General features: G+C 35.4%; 1 protein-coding gene across 1 annotated transcript in view; it reads right to left on the bottom strand.

Annotated features, from left to right (window-relative positions):
• The window catches only part of LOC143240418 (organic cation transporter protein-like), a 70,974-nt gene that overhangs the window by 30,249 nt on the left and 27,196 nt on the right, over nt 1-13,529 (bottom strand). The window contains exons 3-4 of the mRNA XM_076482833.1: nt 13,197-13,300; nt 1,709-1,863 (exon numbers count right to left, since the gene is read on the bottom strand). Coding sequence (XP_076338948.1) covers nt 1,709-1,863; nt 13,197-13,300 — 259 coding nt within the window. The remainder of the gene's footprint in view (nt 1-1,708; nt 1,864-13,196; nt 13,301-13,529) is intronic.

Below are 13,529 nucleotides of genomic sequence, written 5' to 3'. Positions count from 1 at the left end.
GTTTCTAGTTAGGCACAAAATTGTGCAATGAACTATCTATGCTCTGCCTACTACAGATATCGAAGCCTGATTTCTGGCATTGTACGACCGCAGAAATACCGCTGTGTCACTACAGAGCTACAATGTTACTGTTTGTGTCATTTGTTATACCACATTTGGAACATTGTGTTCCGTTTTGTGCATCTTACCTTAGAAAGGATATTTAACTGTTAGACAGGGTTCAAAAGATGTTGTCACAGAAGGATAAATTAAGATTTCTGAAACTGTTTTCTCTTGAAAAAAGAAATGATCTGATTGAGATGTTTAAGATTGTTACGCTAATTGATATTATTGATGTATAATATTTTTTTGTATATAATAAGGAGAAGGTTGAAAGTAAGGTACACAAACATAAATATTAACAGGGAAGATTCATCTTCAGCTAATACAGTTTTATTTTTTAAAAAGATAGTTTCGGATGTAGTAGATGCAGTTAATTTAAGGGAGTTTAAGAAAACAGTTGATTGATTCTTTAATGATAAGGGCTTAGTATTATAAATCTTAAGATTTAGCCCTCAGCCACCAAGGACATTAATATTTTATTATTAAGATTTCCAAAATAATTTTAAAACAATAATGTTCCATTCTTTTAGTGACTAAACCAATTAATAATTTAATTGCTTGATAAAATATAAACTTTTTTATAATTATGTTTCATTAATATTATGTTATTCAGTTTTTAATAAATCTTGGCCATGTGATAGTATAACCGCATACATATATATACACGTAAAATACATATTATAAACATAAAGCACTTATTTCATCATTACTGCAGGAAAAATGAAGTAAATTACATATTGAAAAATATTATGTTACTTAAAATTCACATATGTTTTTTTACTCGATTTTACCAACCAAAACTTTTGTTTGTTTTGTCCACAACGTTCCATCAAGTTTACCTTGCACCACTAGATGAGATACAAGAACGAATTATAATTTAGTATCTGGTAACTTCACTTACATTATAAGTTACGTGTGATATATTGACTAAGTGGTCAGGTCAGACAATTCATAGTTTATTATTTTGATACTAACATAACTTTAAATTTCAATTACTTGATCGAAAAATATTAAATTGTGTAATGAGTACAAACATTAATGCATAAAAATCTTAATCATATCTAAAAAACACAATATAATGAAAATGTACTTAGCTTTGAAAATAAATAAAGTAATTTCCCATAAAGCATTCACATTAAACAGCTTTAAGCAGCCATCTTAAATTAACAGTGAAATCAAATACAAGAATAAGACAAAAAAATACCATTCTTTATTCGTTATTTTTTACCACTGTTTCCGAAAAATTGCCAATACTGGAGGATTATAATACTTAAAAAAGAAAGGGTTTCGATACACAGTGGGCATAACATAATCTATGCTTAACAACAACAAACAAATCGAGAAATAAGCTGCGTTAAACAAATATTAAATATTAGATCGATAACCTTCTAAATATTATACTCATGTGTATTGAAGAGAAGACGATAACTTTTTAAAAACGATGAATTTTCTTTCGTCACGATGTTGCCAAAAAAACTTTTTAATAAGCACCATTTTCATCATAATTTTCACAAAACATAAATATGTTTGCATTAAATATACATGTTCTTTGAGAATTAATCAAAAACTAATAACTGAATGTTTATGATGAGCAATTCCTACTTACGTAATATAATGACAGTTAGTACTGTCCCAGAAGCACCAAAAGCCACGAGAAACCGAAGGATGGTAAACATCAGAAAAGAGGTTGAAAATGCACAAGCAAACCCTGAGACAAGAAAGATGATACCACCAACTAGTATGACAGGTCGACGTCCATACCTGTGGGGAATATACATTCTTCATTATGTATTCAATTAAGATATATGTCACTGAGTTCACTGTTAATTAAAACGAATATATGCAGTTGCTCAATAATTGTTTATTCGTTAATCTAAAGATATTTTATACTGCTATGCATCAGATCATAACTGAATTCTAAAATGACCAAATATATAGAAGAAACACTCTCCTTGTATCAACACTTTCAATATTGTATATTTTCAACAATATTTGAAACGTAGTAAATCAGTGCAAATAAAATCAGGTATAAAACTTTCACAACCGCTCAGTTTGTTTGTTTGTTTGTTTGTTTGGAAATTTCGCACAAAGCTACTCGAGGGCTATCTGTGCTAGCCGTCCCTAATTTAGCAGTGTAAGACTAGAGGGAAGGCAGCTAGTCATCACCTCCAACCCCAACTCTTGGGCTACTCTTTTACCAACGAATAGTGGGATTGACCGTCACATTATACACCCCCCACGGCTGGGAGGGCGAGCATGTTTAGCGCGACGCGAGCGCGAACCCGCGACCCTCGGATTACGAGTCGCACGCCTTACGCGCTAGGCCATGCCGAGCCTTACACAACCGCTCAGACTAATACTAAAAGAAGAAAGTAAATAAGTGTCTTACTTACTTTTTTAATGAGAAAAACTAATATAAAATGAGAAAATAGTAAAAGTGGACGTCAGTACAAGTAGAACACAATAAACCAAAGTTCGTGTTAATTTTCACTCTTCTGTTTCTCTTCATTTTAGAAATTTGGCTTTTTTATACAATCTGAGGTTTACAAACAAATAGTTTGGGAAAAGTAAGACGATTCATCAATTAGTGAAAATGAAAATAACCGTGATGAACTCTAAACAGAAATGTTTTCTGTTTTTACTATTGCCTTCTCGTTTCATAAAATGTTCTTGTTTCCTCAAGTATCTTTCTGACCACATACAATGTAATAGAAAATTTCGCCCATTTACTCCCTGCTAATTAAACTAAAACAATTTAAATGATTAAGTTATCAATGTTATTGATAATCACACATAATAATCCTCAGACGTAGTTACAACTCTGAAGCCAGATTACATAAAATGATATCTTTAACCAAATCTTCTAAATTTAAATAATTTTCTCGTAGTTTATACTTTACTGTTTCATTTTTTTTAATCATATATGTGTATTTTTAATTGTTTATTGTTCGCTTGATTTGTCTGGTTAAGAGCAAAGTCACATTGGGCTATCTGCCGTCTTCACCGTGGGAAACTGAGCCCCAGGTTTCCGGGTTACAAGTCTGTAAGATTACCATTGTTTTACCTCGGAGTCGTTCGCTTGGAATATTCAAGCTAATTTAGAGACACATATACTTTCAAACAGGAGTTTCTGGTACGTTGAATGACATGATTCAAAATGGAAGAATGTGTCCTTACACATAATTTGCAAAGTGTTTAATATTTTTGGATGTTAGTAACAAACACAAACGTTTACAAATATCAATAAACGTTCCTGGTCAAATATCTGCAGTTTCCCAATTAAGAAGCGTTTGTTACATTGACAGCTTCCGAGGCTTATGGTTCACCAGCTGTAGCGACCCAACATTATTAAAACTGTTTCTTGGCGCGTCAGTTTATAATCTTTAGATAAAATTCTCGAGAGTTCAGTAGGCAACATTGTAATATATATATATTGTTGATACTTACACTCGAGATTCTTCTACAAATTTAAAGAACAGGCGGGACTTTCATAATACTCATTTAACAATGTACGTTACATGCATCTCTAAATATATGTTAAACTGAAACAAACATAGATATTAAAATAAATATTAAATCTGCTACATCTCCATCTCAGATAATTAAAAATTGGCAACAGACAACGTCTAACTAAATGACTCTTTACTGCTATTTTTTTGTTACAGCCTTTGAGTAACTCTTTACTGTTAGTTAAAGGTTGTCTAATGCTAACAATACATAAATATAATACATTATCAAACAATTATACAACATCATTAATCTTAAGAATATATAACACAATAAATATAATAAACTTATGACAAAAAATTACATAGCTCGTGAAAGTGCTTAAACACAAATGTTGTATTTTGGTTTAACACAATCAATAATCACATGACCGAGGGGTTCGTTGAAAGCTGGTATAGGTTTCAAAGGAGCAACAGGAACTGATTATGTTTTCCAACCGAATGACAGGTATAACAAATTTAACAAAATTTGAAAACATCTTTCTTTATTTGTGGCCAAAGAAAATGTTCCATAATTTTGTCACACGTCATGTTGACACTTAAGTAACCTCCCAAACAGGGGCGTAGATTTTTTACATCCGATGGGGGGGGGCATGGCCAAGCGCGTAAGGCGCGCGACTCGTAATCCGAGGGTCGCGGGTTCGCGCCCGCGTCGCGCCAAACATGCTCGCCCTCCCAGCCGTGGGGGCGTTATAATGTGACGGTCAATCCCACTTTCGTTGGTAAAGAGTAGCCCAAGAGTTGGCGGTGGTGGTGATGACTAGTTGCCTTCCCTCTAGTCTTACACTGCTAAATTAGGGACGGCTAGCACAGATAGCCCTCGAGTAGCTTTGTGCGAAATTCAAAACAAACAAACAAACCGATGGGGGGGGGTGATTTTTAAAACCACTCATGTGGACTGTTCAATTTGCAAATTGGTTATCTCTGATTAAGTGAACCTGAAAGCTGTAAACATGCAGTCCAAGAGTAATCTTGTTGCCACGATACTTCAAGGTTTCCATGTAGGTTTGTACAAGTGAGGTGTTGTGAACAGTTTTCAAAATGTTAAGAGAACAAAGACTAATGTGTCACAAATTAACTGCCACATGAATTTATTCCTGCACACTGCACAGTATAAAAGATGGACGTTATACTTGACAAGGTTACTAATAACTTTCATTGCATGAATTACGTTTTCAAATATTAATAAAATTAGTGATTACCCTTGATAAGTTTATATCTACTGAAAAATTGTTCATGTTGTTTGATAAAAATAATTAAAATGTCTTTGCGAACTCTTGAAAATCACACATCAATACAATGTAGCACATAATTATTCATACTTTTCATTGAAATAAGATTCATTTATTCCTCTAGTCTACACGTTCCCAAACGTAGACCTCCTTTGTGATGATCTGTTTATGAATTCTTTCATAAGCTCTTCAATATTTATCTTGTCGAACTCAACTTTGTGAGCGTGACAAACTGTTACATGGTTGAGGCGGCATTGAGACATAGTTGACCTTAACCACGTCTTCAACCGTCTCAATGCAGAAAAGCTGCGTTCACATTCGCAGCTGGATACTGGACATACAAGCAAAATTTTTATGAAAAGAATCACTTCACTAAACATCTGCTGGCTTGTTTCATGCATTTCACAGTAAGCATCCTTCGCACCTTTCAGAGATACTGCTTTTGTTGTTCCTTTGAACATGGGCAACTGAAACTCGAGCCGTTGTGCAGATATAACTGGATAGAAGTTTACAACCGAGTTGTTAATCTTGCCACATGTGATCATCTTCGCAAGTGCCAGAAACTGCCTCAAGTCATTGTTGTTTGCATTGAATCTAGTGGTCAGATGTTCTATAACTGTGTCCACAAATTCAAAATATTGGCTTCTGTAGTAATCTCTAGCTGTTGCAAATGGTGTGCTGAACCATCACCTGTGATCCTTTACGAGGGTCTGCGAATGCGTGGTAGTTTAATAGCCACCAGATCTATGGTTTGTTTGTTTGTTTTTGAATTTTGCACAAAGCTACTCGAGGGCTATCTGTGCTAGCCGTCCCTAATTTAGCAGTGTAAGACAAGAGGGAAGGCTGCTAGTCATCACCACCCACCGCCAACTTTTGGGCTACTCTTTTACCAACGGATAGTGGGATTGACCGTCACTTATAACGCCCCCACGGCTGAAAGGGCGAGCATGTTTAGCGCGACGGGGATGCGAACCCGCGACCCTCAGATTACAAGTCGCACGCCTTAAGACGCTTGGCCATGCCAAGCCCCCAGATCTATGGAAGTTACCTTTTCTCAGCTTCATAAAATACCTTCTTGTAATTTTCCTCTGTTCACAATACCCGCAGTTGCTCAACTGTCATTGCAGATGCTTTAATCATGCCAGATACTGTCGCTGATTTTCCTTGGAATGCACGGTTTAGTTTTTCTAATGCAGCTAATGGATGCTAAGCCATCAACAATCCTAAAACTGCCTTACCTTTGTCAAATCTGTTTAGCAGACCTCGTGCTTTCACTCTTACATCTGATTTTTCATTTGCTAATTCAGACAAAGAATCAACAATGTCACTGTAGTGATCATTAGCACATGTAATTGCAGATAGGCAGCACAACCAGCGGGTTGGACACAGTGGACGGATGTATTTAACTGGACCATTGTGGCTGTCTGACGATACAATATTTTCAAAGATTGTCTTGTATTTGCCTGACCTCTGAAGCAAGACACTGGATAGAATCTCGAACACATTCATAAGCTTCAACTGCATGTTGCATTATTAAATTAGCCTTGTGTGCTCCGCAGTGAAAAAACAAAGCTGACGGTTGCTTCTCTTTTATTTTTGCCTGGCATTCACTGTACGCACCACTAATGTTAGCGGCTCCATTATATGTTTGTGTTCTTAATCCTGACAGTGGTAATTTGAGTCTAGTCAGTACATCAAGTGTAGTCGAGGATATTGTTTCACCAGTTGTACTGGAAACACTGTATAAATCAAGAAATGTCTTATGGACGTAATTTTCTCATCTACCTATCGTAAACATATTGCTTCCTGTTCGGCACCTGTAACATCTTGAGTGCCATCAACCATTAATGCAAAGATTTTACTTTGCTGTACTTCGTGTGCTATGTTCCTCGGTATTTGATGGCTGAACATCTCCATTATTTCATTCTGAGCCTGGGGTGATGTGAATGTGGTTTTCTTTGACAAGTAGGCCGTCAACTCAGGATCTTCCTCTTCCAGGAGCTTCATTAACTGCAGGAAGTTCCCCTCCGTATCAGTATGTCTACGTAATGCTAAACCTTGACGCAGTAAGAAACGCAAACTTCTGAATATTTTGGCTAGGCTTCTTTTGCATACTTCCTGCTGCTTTTTTTCCATCATGTAGCTAGACAGTCACTAGAGTTACATCAAGTGAACCTGCTGGTGATATAGAGAATCTGTGCTGAGAGGAGGATTGGTATTCGTTGAATTTCTGTTTTGCCTTTTTCCAGTTGCAAAAACCAGTGGATATGAAGGTATACTTCACTGGCCTCTCCAGTTTCACTGTAAAAGTCCTCTATTTCCGCCTTGGCACAATGAAAGCATGTGACTTTTTAAGTCTCATTGTCGAAGTGCAGCCATGGAAGTTGATATTTTGAGATTTTGCTTTCTCTCGTGGTATAAGTTGTGCGTCTGGATGATATGACTTTCCACGCTGTATTCAGATTTTACATTACTGCACAAACTTATTTCACAACTATCTGGTGGTTCATGATGTGCAATAGTTGCACAAGCATTTTCAGACTTGTCCTCTGATGAACATGGTATTTCATCTGTATGGCAAGTTTCTATTTCTTTTTCTTGAGGTTGCTGGATTATCTGCATCTGCATTGTCACTTGTAGTACCAGTAACTGGCTTGCAGAACTGTCTAATATCGGGAAGTTTCAGACGCTTGCTTGTCATAATTGGAATCAGTTTCTGTTTCTATTTATGTAAAAACGGCTCGTTTGGGTTGAGAAAACTTTTTACGTAGAGGAGCGAACAACGTTTCGACCTTCTTCGGTCATCGTCAGGTTCACAAAGAAAGAAAGAACCTGACGCACAAGAAAACACAACTGACCAGAAGCTGACCACATGTTTGAAAGGGAGTTGTGTAACTGAGTGTCGGAATCTAGAGGGTGGTGTTAGACGTTTGAATGTATAATTTTATATTATTTATTATATTATTTTTAATATAGGTATAAAGATGTTCCTTTGTATTGGTTTATTTTGGGTTTAAGTTGTTGTATAAGTAAGGCTTCTTTAATTTTGCGTTTGTTTATGTTTGTTTCTTTATTTAGTATTTGAGTGTTTTCTATGGTTATGTTGTGTTTATTTGACTTGCAGTGTTCGTAAACGTGTGAAGGTGACTTTTTATGTTCTTTGAATCTGGTTTCCAATTTTCTTCTTGTTTCTTCAATATAGAAGTCGTGACAGTTATCACATTGTATTTTATAAATAATGTTGGTGTGGTGTTTGTCAGTGTAGTTTTTACATAGTATAGACCTCAGTTTTGTGCTTGGTTTTTTGAATAAATTTGGTATTAACTGGAATGTCATATTTTGTTACTAGTTTTTGCTAAATGTTGGTTATTTGTCTGCTGATGTCGGGAATATATGGTATGCAGCAGTATATGGTTTCGTGATTTTTTTATTTGTGAGATACATTTACTTTTGTTGGTTAATTTTGCTTTCTGTCTAGGTGTGTGCGTATAATGTTTACTACAGTTTGTGGAGGAAACTTATTAATGTTGATGAAGTATTGTTTTATTTTGTCTAATTCATCGTTAATTTTATCTGGTGAGCATAGTTTTATGGCAGTGTTTATTTGGTTTCTTAGTATGTTGAGTTTTTGTTTTGCTTCATGCACTGAGTCTCAAGGAATGTATAGTCCAGTATGGGTGATTTTTCGGTGGATTTCTGTTTTAAATTGTGTATCGGTTCTTGTAATTTTGAGAATAAGAAATTATATTTGATTGCTTTTTTTTTGTTCACATGTGAAGTTAATGTTGGGATGTATAGAGTTAATGTGATTGAAAAAATTAAGTGTGTGTTTTGCAGATGTGAATCCCGCAACCGTGTCATCTACATATCTGTACCAGTATAGTAGTGGATGTAATGCTGTGTTAATTGCTTGTGTTTCAATTTGTGTCATAAAAATATTGGCTAGAACTGGTAATACTGGGTTGCCCATGCTTAGGCCATTTGTTTGTATATAGTTGTGGTTGTTGAACATGAAGTTTGTCTTTATCGTGGTGAATTCTATGAGGGTTGCTAATTGGTTGCTGGAAATGTCTATAGTTGGGTTAGGGTCTCAGACATAGAGTTCTAAGGCTATCTTGCAGGCTTCAGTGGTTGGAACTTCTGTAAAGAGGGATATAACATCGAAACTGGCCATTAAGGCTTTATGATTAAGTTGATTTAGATTAGACTTAAAATTAAAAGAGTGTTTGATGAATGAACTGGCTGATGTTACATATTTAGAGAATGCCCATGATATGTATTTACCAAGATTGTAATTAAACAATTCATATGTGTACATTATTGGTCGTAATGGACAATCTATTTCATGAGGTTTGGGGATGCCGTATATTTGTGGTGTGCGTGAGTCAGTTTTACGTGGATAGGAATAAAGTGTTTTTGAAATTGTATTGGCTTTTTTCATTTTTAGTAGTATTTTGTTTAGTTGCGTTTCGTGTGTCTTTGTTAGATTTGTGTGTATTGGTTTAAATTTGTTAGTGTCTGATAGGATGTTCTTCACTTTTTGGATGTATTCATTCTTGTTCATTATGACTATAGCGTTTATTTTTCTGCTTTTAGAATTTTTATGTTTTTGTCTTGTTTTAGGTTTTTAATGGAATTAATGTCTCTTTTTGTAAGCCCGCCCTCTACATTCCGACACTAAGTTACACAACCCCTTTCAAACATGTGGTCAGCTTCCGATCAATTACCTCTTTCTTTCTTTGTGAACCTGACGATGACCGAAGAAGGTCGAAACGTTGTTCGCTCCTCCACGTAAAAAATTTTCTCAACCCAAACGAGCCGTTTTTACATATATATTTTTCTCTACAAGTGGGTTTTCTTGACATCACTGATTATAATTGAAATCTGTTTCTCAGATGACTCAACAGGCTAAAATGCAGTCTTTATTGAAAAACTCTAACGTACAACGAACGAAGATAGAACAGAATGGAAGTAGGACTGAACTGTACAATGTATTTAAGTCGAACGCGCGAACCTCACAGTGACTATCGAGCCGACTGACCACCTGGGCATCGCTGGTACAATTATGTGTGCTCGTTACAACACAAGTAATTGCAAGTTTCTCAAAAAATACTTAAACAATCACAAATATATTATATTCCTGTTTAAAGCTCATCAAAAGGCAAACACGTTGTGATATAATGTCTATAAGCACGTCTTTTAAATAAAAACACCTAAACAAAAAACTAACAATACAATTAGAGTAGAGACTTCAGGCCGTTGAAATCGTTCCTTTTGTGTTCTAATTATACAAGAAAATACAATATTTTTACTATCTATGAAAAGAGAATATATTGTTCTTTTACCATAAAGCACCAGCACTTTATTAGAGGGCGGTGATAATCTGAAATTTCATAAGCCCTGTTGTAAAATCGAGGCTCAGACTAAAGGGAGCGGAGGGGGGTGATGTAGGGCGAGTCTGAATCCGAGCGGCCCGAACCTGTGGTTAACTGTACACTGAACGAACACTATGGTCAGCGCCTTCGTCAGCTAAGGAGAGTAAGGCGTTCGACAATAAAACCGGCTATAACTAAGAAAAAATGGCGTAGGAAAACCGCACAATATACACCTAAGATTGATGCAGCTACAAGCTACAAATGGCCTGCCAGATCTAGATCACAGGAGTTTACGCTTGGGAGTAATATTTTCGAATTTCATGCTCTGTTCAATCTGTTGTGATGAAAATTTTACTTAATCTTACACTATGTACAAGACGTAGAAAGATTCTGTGATAGTGCTTGCAAATCTTGCTTGTATACTTAGGTCTACTGACTGATTTTTACGAACTATCGCTTAAATCGAAAAGCTTAGAAGCACGCCTATATTAAATATGTACATTTCGACTACTGAAAAAGCCTACATCTAGACCTAATTATGTAATTCGATTGGTAAGAACACGAGAATCACAAGAACAAACACACAATTTGTTGGCCTGTAATGCAATAAAACAATTCAACAGACCAAATTGTAGAGGGGATGATTGTATGCACCATACCCCCCACCTAAAATGAAGGGGGATGTATCATCCATCCCCCCCGGGATCTATGCCCCTGCTCTCATAGAAAGTTCATTGGCCACTTTGCATATTTCAGACCGGTATGCTTACTTATCTTTCTCACTTAACTCTGACTGGCTAGTGGAGACACTAGACCATTCGTTTAATACTTCCTCAGACAACAGTGGTGGATACAGAATTTTTCGGTGAGGGGATGATCGACTAAGTAACAGTCACTTAAACCTGACCCCAAGTAAACTTTTCCTTATTACTGCAACGTAAATTTCATAGAATTAATTTATAATCAAAGAAGGTTGGTTGGTTTTTGGAATTTCGCACAAAGCTACTCGAGGGCTATCTGTGCTAGCCGTCCCTAATTTAGCAGTGTAAGACTAGAGGGAAGGCAGCTAGTCATCACCACCCACCGCCAACTCTTGGGCTACTCTTTTACCAACGAATAGTGGGAATCACCGTCACATTATAACGCCCCCACGGCTGGGAGGGCGAGCATGTTTGGCGCGACGCGGGCGCGGACCCGCGACCCTCGGATTACGAGTCGTACGCCTTACGCGCTTGGCCATGCCAGGCCTAGAAACAAAGAAAAGAAAAGAAACATATATGACTATGAACTCTCATTTATTGATTTTATTCTAAAATATCAAGTTACAAGTAATCGTACAGCACTATACTGAATTACACAACATGTGACAATGAACTTTCATATATTCCTAAATAACATGTTACAAGTAAATATAGAGCAAAAATATTCTAATTGAAATGATCAGTACTTTATATTTCTGATTTCCCATTAACCTACACAATTTTGGTATGGCCAGTAGGGGGGATACATCCCCCGATCCTCCCCTCTGTATCCATCCCTGTCAGACAACAAATCATTATCGACTAATATTTCAATAATACACTTTATGTTAATTTTACTCATTGATTTTTTAACCTCCAATTCTAAGTTGTTGGCAATTTTATATTTATTAGTTGTTAGAGAGAGGGTGTTTTAAGAAAATCTCGATAGTTAGACTTGATCAAATCTTAATGGCAGTGATAAATATAAATTGAATTAATATTTTAATTTTAGTTTAGAACGAATTTTGTCTCGGATTAAAGTCCTGGAGAATCCCTCCCCGATTTACTGTGTTACGTACGTTATGTATTACGATTTCAAATAAACGGAAACTGGAATTTGAATGTAGAAGTTAACTGAATGTCAGAACGTACCAAATTTATTATATTTGCTAACGAGATTGATACATACAATTTTCTTTCTTAACACAAATATATTTTAATATGCAAACAACCATACAATTTATAATAATGGTTATTACAAATAATAATTTATATTAAAAAGGTTTACAAACTTGCGAACAATATTAAATTCTGTATCTAGTCTGGAAATGAATACTTTGTCGACGGTTCACCAGGCGCAATTTACTTTTATGTTGATACATAGATACACTTTACTTGATAGGAATACTAGCTACCTCTATGCTTCTTATGTGAGTGTTTTTCCGACGAAAATATCTGATGTTCTCATAGAAATACTAACGTCTGAAATTAATTCACTGAAGTTTGTATTGTTCGAAATATATAAAAGTTCCTGATCAAATATCTGTAGTTTTTCCGATTAAGAAGCATTTGTTACAATTATAGCTTTTTGAGACTTGTAGTATACTAACTCTAGCGACCAAACAATATTAAGACTGTCTTCTTAGCACATAAATCTACAATCTTTTGGACAAGTTCTTAAAAGTTCAGTAGGAAGCAATGTAAAACATATATTGTTGATTCTTACACTCGAGAATGTTCTACAAATTTAGAAAACAGGCGGGACTTTCGCAATACATATACGTTACGTGCATTTCTAAATATATGTTAAACTGAAATTAAATTAATATTAAATCCGTTACAGTAATAAAATCTAAAATAAAATATTAACTTCAATAACATACTTTCCAAGTTGAATTCATCACAACAGAAATACGTTATCTTTTTTTTTTTTTTTTGAAAAAAAATTATCTCAAGAACAAACGAATCTTCTGTGGGAACACGAAATGTGGTGCATAACTTCTTCCAATCTATATGTCTCTCTCTCTTGGTATATATATGTATATTTGTAGAGTTCTCTAACATATATTTGTTTATTTAAAAATAAGAAAGACTACACAATGAGCTAGCTGTGCTCTGCCTACCACAGCTATCGAAACCCAGTTTTTAGCGACGTGAGTCCGCAGACACGCCGCTGTTCCACTGGGATGGGGGAAAACGTTTGTATAGATAATTTATAAACAATATTAACACATGATATACCTGTCAGAAAGTTGACCAGAAATAAAGACAGAAGCCATAAAACCACCCATATAAACAGAAGTGCTCATAGAGGGCAACCAATCGTTTTCACAGACGAGATCCCACTGAAATATAAAACACATTAGTTATTTGATGAAATAAGTTACGCATGATTATAATAAATGGAGAAGACACTTTTTATTGTTACCTGAATCTGTTTATATAACTAATTTTAAACACAGTTATCGTGAATAATTAATGTATATTCACCAGGGGAAATAAGTCTATGTTAAAGAGTGTACAAACTACTATCTGTAACTTGAGACTACTGTCTGTGTGTATATTATGACTTAA

The sequence above is a fragment of the Tachypleus tridentatus genome, chromosome 2 (assembly GCF_004210375.1).
Source record: "Tachypleus tridentatus isolate NWPU-2018 chromosome 2, ASM421037v1, whole genome shotgun sequence".
NCBI classification, from domain to species: domain Eukaryota; kingdom Metazoa; phylum Arthropoda; class Merostomata; order Xiphosura; family Limulidae; genus Tachypleus; species Tachypleus tridentatus.
The sequence above is the reverse complement of the archived record's forward strand: the minus strand, read 5'-3'. Positions and strand labels throughout refer to the sequence as shown.